The 10,732-nt window shown below is 38.6% G+C and overlaps 1 protein-coding gene and 1 long non-coding RNA gene across 2 annotated transcripts; one reads left to right on the top strand and one right to left on the bottom strand.

Moving 5' to 3' along the window:
- Positions 1 to 5,114: 5,114 nt before the first annotated feature.
- Positions 5,115 to 6,272, top strand: LOC118565410. Its single transcript, XR_004932386.1, has 3 exons — positions 5,115 to 5,136; positions 6,066 to 6,135; positions 6,236 to 6,272. It is a non-coding gene; the product is annotated as an uncharacterized LOC118565410 (long non-coding RNA).
- Positions 6,273 to 8,453: 2,181 nt separating this feature from the next.
- LOC110368437 (hepatic lectin) lies at positions 8,454 to 10,475 on the bottom strand. The gene is made up of 6 exons (XM_036144829.1): positions 10,451 to 10,475; positions 10,027 to 10,143; positions 9,856 to 9,933; positions 9,112 to 9,263; positions 8,869 to 8,996; positions 8,454 to 8,786 (listed from the first exon to the last, which is right to left on the bottom strand). Exons 1-6 carry the CDS (start codon positions 10,473 to 10,475, stop codon positions 8,591 to 8,593), a joined length of 696 nt encoding a protein of 231 aa, XP_036000722.1. The 3' UTR covers positions 8,454 to 8,590.
- Positions 10,476 to 10,732: the final 257 nt, after the last annotated feature.

Consider the following 10,732-nt stretch of genomic DNA (forward strand, 5'->3'; position numbering starts at 1 on the left):
ACAGCGGAACACTGCAAGCAACTTCAGGAGAACCTCTGAGTCTGCTCATCAGGGTGGTCCGCAAACTCTGACGCAGACAGAAACATCTGAACAGCTGTTTGGGGATGAATGCAAAGAAGCGATTTCTATAATGAAGCATTCGTCAAACCCAGAAGTCATCAAGGAGAAAATGAAGGCAACATTTCAACATAGACAGAAACTGCTGCATGATCTGGAGCAGTCATCAATGATCTTGGATCACTTCCCAAGATTCTTGGATGCACCAAGCTTAGTAAGAAACACGGATACTTTATTAACTAATTATTTGTGTTGAATTGCATTTTGATGGAGTTTTTCTTTTTCTGTATAAGATTGAGCAGGACTTCATTAGGCTCTTTGGGGAAGACATCTCTGGAAAGTTCATTGCAAGACGGCCTACATTCTACAAACAGAGGGTCATCACTGTCAGCAAAAACCTTCGACAGAGTTCTCATCTGGATGACCTTCTGTCCGCTCAGGAGGAATCAAGTGAATAGGGTAGGTGTTAATGTATAAACATTCTCAACAGTTTTCTCTGTACATGCATTTTTCAGGCCCTGATTGTAAAGGTGATGTGTGTTATTTGCTTAGAATGGGACAGAGACTTTGCAGCCATTCTCCTGCTGGTTCATCTCTTGCCTCCAACTGCAAAGGGGAAGAGACGGGGTAAAATCAGTTCACCTGTGGCAGCTGACCGTGTAGTCAAGTTCATGAAGGTAAGGTTTTAATATGACAATGTTTTGCTTCACTTACTATAAATCAGACTGTTGTTCAAAACTTTTATTTTGGGGTTTCTGGTTAAATTTGCTGACAAAATAGAGCTCGGCTGGTTTTGGGGAAATAACAATGGTATAAATGTTTAGGAATTGTGCGATCACAAGAAAATGGATGGCATAAATATCTAACTTTTTCATATATAGAGACATCAATGATGGTTCCTATTTCAGAAGTCATTCGGTATTTTCACAGCAAAAAACATGCACTCCAAATACAGCTGTATTACGATGATTTTGAGACAGCAAATCCATTGGGACCCAAAAGGGGTTCAAACAAACTTTATTTTAAGAAATTTGCCAGCTAAGCTCAATTCAGTTTTGATGAACATTTATCTGGTGTCTCTATTCCATGTTGAGGACTTAAAGAAGTATGATTTTGGTCCAGTCTTGCAGCCGCTTCTTAATGATTTAAAATGTCTCGATACAGAAGGTATTAAGGTGCCATTTTCTGACACACCATTGAAGGGTTCAACTGTTCAAGTTACTGGTGATAATTTGGCATTACATGGACTTTTTGGCATGGTGGAATCATTCAGTGCAACCTATTGTTGTCGATTTTGTTTAACTGATAAAACAAAGTTACAGTCAGTATTCAGTGAGGATGACCCAACCATGATTTTTCACACAAAAGAGCTCTATTCCGAACATTGCAACATGACACAAAATCCCACCCTAATCCACTCTTTTGGTGTAAAAAGAGTGTCCTCTTATTGCACTGCAGTATTTTCATTGTTCAAACAACTATGCAGTTGATATTATGCATGACCTTTTAGAAGGTGTTGTGCAGTATGAACTTCAGCTTCTTTTTCAGTACATGGTTAGGACTATAGATTTAAATACCCTTTCAGAAAGGATACAGAGCTTTAACCATGGATACCTTGAGAGAAACAACAGACCTAGTGCAATCAGAATCGATGGTGGCAATGACCTTGGCCTCAATGCTACCCAGTCGTGGTGCCTCTTACGCAACACACCTTTGATGTTTGGAGATCTAATGGACAGGGACAACAGTTACTGGAGAGTAATGCTTCTTTTGATTCAAATTGTCAATATTGTGTGCTCACCAGTAATCACAGATGGTATGACTTATTTTTTAAAGCATCTGATTTCTGACCATCATAAACTCTTCAAATCTGTATTTACAGATAAGGAGCTGATTCCAAAACATCACCTAATGATTCATTATCCGAGATGTATCAGAAAAATAGGACCACTCATCCATGTGTGGTGTATGAGATTTGAAGGGAAACACAATTTTTTTTAAGACATCTGTGAAGAACTTTAAGAACATAACTAAAACCTTGGTGAAAAAGCACCAAAGGCAGCTGGCTTTTCATTGGGAGAAGTTTTACTTTCAAAGGTTTCAGTTTGGCCCTCTTAAAGATTATCCAACAAATGAACTAAATTGCACGGAGGTTTTAAGGTCTTGTCCCAGATTGAATGTGCAGTGTGTGTCCACGACTTAATGGGTAAAAAAAACTTTGGAACACAATACCACATTGGAATGTTTGTCTGCACAAGTACTGAAAATGAAATGCCTATTTTTCAAAAAATTGTCAACATCATTGTCAACAACGATGAAGCATTTCTTTTCACTGCTAAAGTCACTACAGAGTTTTTTGATGAGCACCTGAGTGCTTTCAAAATAGACATTGTGGAGGATGCGTTTGCTGTTATTTGTGTGTCGGACCTGATATATTATCAGCCTTATGACAGACAGTTTTCAGCTGATAATGATGAAAAAACGTATATTGTGCCCCGCTGCTGTTTTATATGAGCTGTGCATTGTTTGAGGTCTTTGAAAGAGAACTGTTTAATAAAAAGGTTAAACTTTGAATTTATGAGCATTGTTTGGAATAATTAGGGTTTTCCCATTATATTTGGTATTGATATGCTTAGTAGTCCATTCTTTACCATTTAAAAGAAAACATATTTGGTTTTGGTATTGACATCACACTAGTGTTAATTTTAACATTATATTTTAACACAAACACTATTGCAATGTTAATACCACACCCAGCAGTGTTGGATAATCAACAATGGCTGGTGTAAATTTAACACAATTTGGGTGTTAGTCTATTAACACTTTAACAAATGTTATTTTAACACTAGCTAGTGTGGACACATATACACACTTTTTTGGTGTTAAAGTTAACACTGTGGGTGTTAAATTAACCCTGGCATTTTTGCTGTGTAGCACAATCTGTTCCATCAGCTCATTTGCGCGTGCGTGAACAGAATAACTTCCGGTAGGCAATATTTCGCTTTTCTTACTTTTTTATTTTTTTTTGTCCTTTTTCGGGGCAGGGGTTTCATTTTGTATGTCTTTGTATTTGCGTAAATATTGCTTATTTTAAAAACGATGTAATTCGTCTGAAAATTAGTGGCCATTGACAGGTGCCAGTACAGGTTCCAGTCTCTAGTGGCACATGTCACAAGGCTGACAGGCTGCCAGAGCGCGGCTTACACCGTTTCGGGGGTTGTTTTCGGCTAAAATGTTTAGTTAACGTGACTCTACCTGGATTTTTGTTTTGAAATTATGATCTCATTATTTAATAAACTGTGTCAAACCTTTCATAAAGTCATATTTATTTGATGGAACGATGTAATTCGTCTGAAAATTGGTGGCCATTGACAGGTGCCAGTACAGGGTGAAAGTTTGTCTGAGAGAGAGGGGGGGGGGGGGGGGGGGGGTAATTTTGAGTGCTTTATGAACGTAACAACAAGGTTATATGGCCTGCATGCTTGGCTCGAGACAGCCTCCAACCTGTCCTGGTAGGGAGGGTGGAGAAATCGGCTGCTGCTGCTGCTGCCTCTAGTCTTGTGACGCATGCCTTCAAATCTTCATCATCCACCAAAGTTCTACTGTAACATTACCATGGCTGTTCGTCTCGTCATTTACTCTTGACCTTCTCTGTTGATTGTTCGGGTCTAAATATGACTAAATGCCTTCTTAACGTTTATGCTGCCACACGTTCTCATTAATTTCTTGGTTAGTTAGCAGGTGCTCTCTCAGGTAAATATCTAGATCCAGTAGGTTAGATTATTGCTTTTGCGCCATCTAGTGTCTGAACTCGGGAGTGGGTATTAGTTTACTTTAACCGCTTTCGAGAAGAAAACGTATTAATAGTCTGTACAATAAAAACTAAATTAACAATGTGAAGGACACAAGACATGTATTTATATTAGGGCTGTCAAACGATAATTTTTTTTAATTGCGATTAATCGCATAATGTTGATAGTTAATTCAAGATTAATCGCAAATTAATTATATATTTTATCCTTTTAAATCTGAACGTGTAATAGCCTGTTTGGGCATTTTAATATGCAATTTTGGAATAAATGACACTAATAATGCTTGTACAAAAAAAAAAATTATTTTGTTATTTTTCAAGCACTTTCGTCCTAGTGCCAGATGTTAAACTCTGGGCTATGGCTAAATGACTAATAATGACGCCCTGCTGTTTACACAATGTGTAAATAAATTGGTAAATAAATACCTGTTTTCATGCCGATATATTTTTTGCCTCTTAAACAAAGATAGACATGGTATTACGCATATACATGAATAAAAAATGTACATTTCATAAAGTCATAAGTATTGTTAATTTTTTCAATCTCTCATCTAATTCTGAGCAACGTTTTACATTTTTTTTCTTTAACAGCGACAACATTCTGCAGTCCATCAAAGCAGAAGATATTCTTACAGATTCTGAGATTAAGGTGATGACATTCATTATTATATAGAAGACAATCATATTTGTCAGGAAATTAAATAAAATTGTGAATTTAACTTAATCTAAAATGTTGCAGGACCTGGAAAAGAAGTTGCAGACTGGTGACATTCTGTCAAACAGAATGTACCTGTGAAAACACAAAGGCTTTGATCAAGACCTTAGAAGGTTATACAGTGAGCATGTCACCACTTTTGATGACATGATGGTACGTTGTCATTGCTTTATGTAATTCAATTCAAAACCATGTCAAAATACAAAACTAGATGAGCTATGGTTAGTGCTGTATTCTTAAAGAATGCTCCAGGGAATCGTGATGTATGTCCTGTTTGAGATTCTATAGTATTGTCTTCCTTTCTTTTTGAATTATTTGTTGTATTTTTTTAATGCTGTAGGTTGTCATCCTAGTTACAGAAAAACTTTAAAAAGCATCCAATCAATTGCTAAAATTTAAAAGTCTTGTCAACTACAATTAACAACACTCAGGATAACTGCCTCCCTTGTGGTTACAGACAGAGGTTTTCATCACACGGCTTGAAAACATTCTGTATGTCCCTGGCAGTGGAGATGTTGACCAACATATGGTCACAGAGGTGATTCTGCCTGAGGTGAGCTTCAGTCCCTAAAACTGAGAAAGAAAAAGCAATTACTAATGGCATAGGTTTGTAAGTGTAAATGGGCTTGACAAAAACACTTTTATATGTCCATCTGTGCTGGTGAAGATTATCAGTCAACCAGGTCATCGACTCCCTTTTACAATGGCTTTCAGTTTAATTTGCATGTTATCGAAGCCATAAAAAGGCATTTTTGTCCACTAGTATAAAAGCTTGGAACTTTTTTGGAAAGAATATGTCCATCTGTATTTTTAGTGTACCAAAAACTATCAAGGATGAGAGATGTTCAGAAAGCGTTAAAGAAGGATTTTATAATGTGAAATGGGTAACATTTGAGTTTTACATAGGGGTTTGATTCTTTATGTACTCATCTGAACATTAACTGAACACAAAATGACCAGCAGACAGACAACAAAAGCTGATTTGATTGAGATGGAGAAAACTGAACAGATCATACGATGGAGTAATAACACAACAAAGCAGAAAACATTACCAAAAATAACCTGGCACAAAAAATGTAATATTTCAGTGACAGCAACAACTTGAATAACAACTGAACTTGAACAATGTCTCCCTCTTGAGTCCTTCTGTAAAAATAGTTACCAATTTTACAATGGCTTCCAACACCTCCAGGTGATTTCTGGTCTGCATAACCAAAACAAACTTTAAAAACAAAACAAATCTAAATAGACAATTGACAAATATTACAGTGGACACTCATAAAAAAATATTTGTCCTGATGCAATGCCCTTAAGTTAAATTATGTTTCATCTGTAAATGGTCTTAGGGAATAATAACCAATACTAAAATTGTGTGATAATAAGAGTAACCATTATAAAAAACAAACCAACTAAATTTCAACATGGAAATGTGACTGATTTAGTGTTGTACAACTGCTGTACATGATTTGGATTATTTTTTAGATTGTCATCCAGTGGCTGCAAAATACCAAGCAGAGATGATGTTCATAAATACCGTGAAGAAAAATGAGGGGTAAATAACAATTGTGTGTGCACAACTACATATACTGCAGTCATTAAAGGATACAGTACTGGCTCACCCCCCCCCTCTCTTTTTGTTCATTTATTGTCAGACTTTCGGAAGCCCAGGAAGAAGAAGACACAGAAAAGGTTAACAGAAAAGGGTTAAACTACATAGCTATTTGAATGTAATCTGTTTTTGTCAAATATAAAAGGAAATATGATCCCTTAATGTAGGCTAAATTAGCAATCTGTAACTAATCTATCATTTTCTGCAGGGAAGCCCATTCATTGTCGACAGTCAGGCTGCAGCTGACTGGTGCAGAGAACAACAATTTAGTGGAAGAATAACACTTCCTATTGTTCTGGATATGGACGAGCTAGAACAAGCAGAAGCTCTCGAAGCCCTCAAGACATGGGATGAAGAGTATAAGAGTATAATGAATAATGACACTAGGTAGCCAGGGCCAGCCTAGTGTCAGGTTCCAGGAGAGGAGAGACGGGCACCCTGTACTGGCACCTGTCAATGGCCACTAATTTTCAGACGAATTACATCGTTCCATCAAATAAATATGACGTTATGAAAGGTTTGACACAGTTTATTAAACAATGAGATCATAATTTCAAAACAAAAATCCAGGTAGAGTCAGGTTAACTAAACTTTTTAGCCGAAAACCGGCGCTGACTGCCCCCGAAACGGTGTAAGCCGTGCTCTGGCAGCCTGTCAACCTTGTGACATGTGCCACTGGATACTGGCACCCTGTCTCTGTTGTGGCAGATGCCAGTGGAGACTGTCAGCCTAGTGGCATCTGCCAGTAATACGCCGTGGCAACCCGGAACTGCCACCGGAACTGCCAGAATGACCTGCCACTGCCACAAATTGCGCTCGGTCCTGCTGCCTGGACTCGGGACCCTCTGAAGCCTCAGGCTGAGGCGGAGCAGCACCCTCGGAGGCCTCGGGCTGATCTTTCCTCTCGGCGGCCGGCGGGACTCTTTTCAAAAACTAGTTAAAAGCCAGTCGGAACAAGTGGGTCTTCAAATACTTCTTAAAAGAATGAACAGAGTAAAGACAATGTAAAGTTAAAGGCACTACCTGAAATTAGTTCCTGGAACCATCAACAATCTTTGGCTGGAACATCTAAAACTATGAGACGGAGAACATGGTTGTAAAAGGTTAGTAATATAAGATGGAGCTCGGCTACTCAGGGCTCTAAAAGTAAAGACTAAAATGTTAAAATTACCTCTACAACATACCGGTAGCCAATGTAAAGAGATTAAAACTGGGGTCATTTTCTGTCTTTTTATTGCAGAAGCATTCTGCGCTAACTGCAGACGGCCAAGATCTTTCTTTTTTTAAACACATAAAAAGGCTTTCAAGACATGATGAAATAAAAGCATGAATCATAATCTCTAATTCAGCCATAGACATCAAAGTTCGAGGCTTAGAAATATTTCTTAGCTGAAAGAGTTTTTATTAATCCATGGAAATGACACTCCAGTGACACTCCAGAATCAAAAATGATGCTTAGGTTTCTAAAGAGGAGGCCAATACACCCAGAAAAGACTTTTTTCAGTTATTTGGCTCTCAGGGGCAATGATTACTGTTTCCGTATAATCCGAGTTTACATGCAAATAGTTGTCACAGAGCCACTGTTTAATACCATTAACACAGTTTATCAAGGAAGACAACTTGAAATATTCATTTGGTTTTAAGAGAACAATAGAGCTGAATATCAACAGCATAAGAAGGTAAATGTATATGTTTGTGGCATTATCTTCATTAAATCAGCATCTATTGACCCTGGACTGTTTTACAGCCTGAACTAAGCTTCACTCACACACTGATCAGCTTTCTCACAGATACTTTTCTGATGATGGTCACAGCCTCTGTCATGCCATCTGCCCTCTTCTTCCGAGTCCGTCAGTCCAATCCAGAACCTGTCCTCATTGTCCACCATAATGTCTCTCAGTCTGATCTGAAATCTGGATTCTTGTGTCTTCATTTCCTGATTCTGGTATCAGTTTCTGATCAGTTCAACTGCAGCTTGTTGGTAATTAACCCGTTCAGAACAATATCTCAGAGGGTTTCAGTTGGACCTTTTCAGCTCATGTCCATCACTTCTTAGATGTTTTATCCAGTGTTTATTTCTGCCCTGATTTACTTCGACACCTGCCTGCTTCTGGACATTTTGTCTCTATCTTTGTCCTCAGGTTGAGCTTTTCACTGTAAGAAACACTTTATCTGCTGAGCTACAGCTGCTACAATTATTTACTGAATACAGAAATGGTTCAATATATACAAAGCTTAATATAAAAATAAAAACACAAACATTATTTAGGAGGAAAATTTTATGATTGTTTCAACATGTTTGGAAGTTAATTTTTAATTTTTGTGACATTTTTCTTCATAAGACCAGCATTTCTGCAGCTACTTGATCCTGGACTCAGTTTTCCAGACCAACAGAACTTCACCCACAAACACATGAGCACTGTACAGTTTCTGCTGCTTTCTCACAGATACTTTTCTGATCATAATTACAGGATGTATCAAACCAGGACTTCAGAAAGTCAGATCCTCCTTTCTTCCCCATCCTCACACAGTCGGCTTCTGCAGCACCATCAAGACTCTGGTTGTCAGGTTCATTATCAGCCCAAAAAGTCAAGCTTGGGGAAGAGCAGAAGGAAAACAGCAGATAAATGCCTGAAAGTTAAATTCTATAAACAGACATTGTTTCATCAGCCAAACCTTGAGTTCAGTGGTGACCCGTCCACCCACAACCATCTGCCTTCTTCCTCTGAGTCCGTCAGTCCGATCCAGAACTTGTCCTTTAAATCATCCTCCGTAATGTTTCTCAGTCTTCCAAACAGGAACATCTGAACAGGAGAAGTTGATGAAAATGATTCTGAGAGACGTTTCTGTGCTGAGATGAAGAAACGTGACGATGTGATGAAATCTGTGAGAACATGAACCTGCAGCAGAGTTTCATACCTGCTCCTCTCTGCTGTCTATCTTCACCAGGTCTCCTCCCAGATCTTTGCAGGAACGTCTGCTCTCAGTCCAGGAGGACTTCCAGGTGCTGAAATAATAACACTTTCCTCCATGAAGCTCCCAGCCTGCTTCACACTTCAGACACGTCTCATCTTTAAACAGATCAGAACAGAGACTGAATCAGTTGGAAGAAATCTCTGTAGCAGTTTATGTGATTTGGACACAGCAGGAGGCGTCTTCTGTCCTGCAGCTACAATCTAACTTCCTGTTTCTGTCAGTCCATCAATGTCTCTTTTTTTTTTTTGTATAAATATATTTATTCAAAACATATGTCCATACAAAATCTACAACCAATGTACAATACTATTACTATTTTTTTCTTTTTGGACCCCCCCCCCCCCCCCCCCCCCAAAAAAAAAAAAACACAGCATCAACGCCTCTTTGACAAGATTAAGGGACAGCAATGGGACAAAGATCCTGAATGTTTCTGTCCCAGTCAATTGCTTGGTTTTATTTCTGAACATCAAAAGATGAATCACATAAATCTCTGGGTTATCTGAAATTAAGCACAATGAAGAATAATTACACAAAAAAACTTCCCTTATTTATTGCACCTCCTTTCTTTGTTTTTTTTGTTTTTTTGGAAACAAGTAAATAAAATTTAAATGTAACAAAGTAAGCTGACAGCCCTGAATGAGACTCAGTCTGAACCTTGTGGACACTTTCAAACACTGAGAGTCTCACCCAGGAGATGTTTCCTCAGACCTTCATTCTCCTCTTTCAGGGTTCGGACAGCTTCCCGAGTCACTAACAGGACCAGACCTGATAAAAGATTTAACAAATATAACTTCACCAGCATCATTTCTAAACGACAAACAGGAAGTGGTTTAAAGCCACGAATACGGATGAACTCACAGAGTCTGTAGAGGACGATGAGAGCAGCAGCCAGCAGAGAGCCCAGAACCAGCAGGACTTTCTGTGGCTGGTTGGAGGTTCTGGTTGGGTTCTCATGTTGAGAGGCAGCAGCTCCACCTGAGGAGCATTTAGAGGAGAACCCCATCAGAACATCTGGTCAGATTCACAACATCTGAACCTGACATTGACTCTGAATCGATGACACTAACAGCTTCCTCTCTATGAGTCACTGATGTATTTTTATTTAGTTTCTCCTTTTATGAACAGAGTTGCTTCATGTTGGTGATCATGTTGTGTTTTCATGGAGACATCAGTCCTGCCGGTCCAGTTTGTGTTCAGTCTTTGTCTGATGATGGCCTCTCAGCTCTGACTGCAGCTTCTTCTGCACCTTCCTGCTGATTTATCACCACATTCATCTTCTTACCTTCTTCACAGCTCTGTGGTCTCATCATGAGGACAACGTCACACCGAGGACAACTCCACGACAAACAAAGAGACATTTAGGAGGTTCTGATCCATCTGAGCAAAAGTTAAATTAAACACTGAAAGCATTTAACCTTCATGTAGATCGTCTGCTGGAAGGTGGATATTATAATAAAAGTCTTTACTCTGTTGTAGTTAAAGTCCTCAGAATGATGATTAACATCTTATTGTTTCTGCTTGTTGTTGAAGTGCCATCTTGTTAAAAGTGTAATTCACCGCCTGC

The sequence above is a fragment of the Fundulus heteroclitus genome, chromosome 13 (genome assembly GCF_011125445.2).
Source record: "Fundulus heteroclitus isolate FHET01 chromosome 13, MU-UCD_Fhet_4.1, whole genome shotgun sequence".
Lineage (NCBI taxonomy): Eukaryota > Metazoa > Chordata > Actinopteri > Cyprinodontiformes > Fundulidae > Fundulus > Fundulus heteroclitus.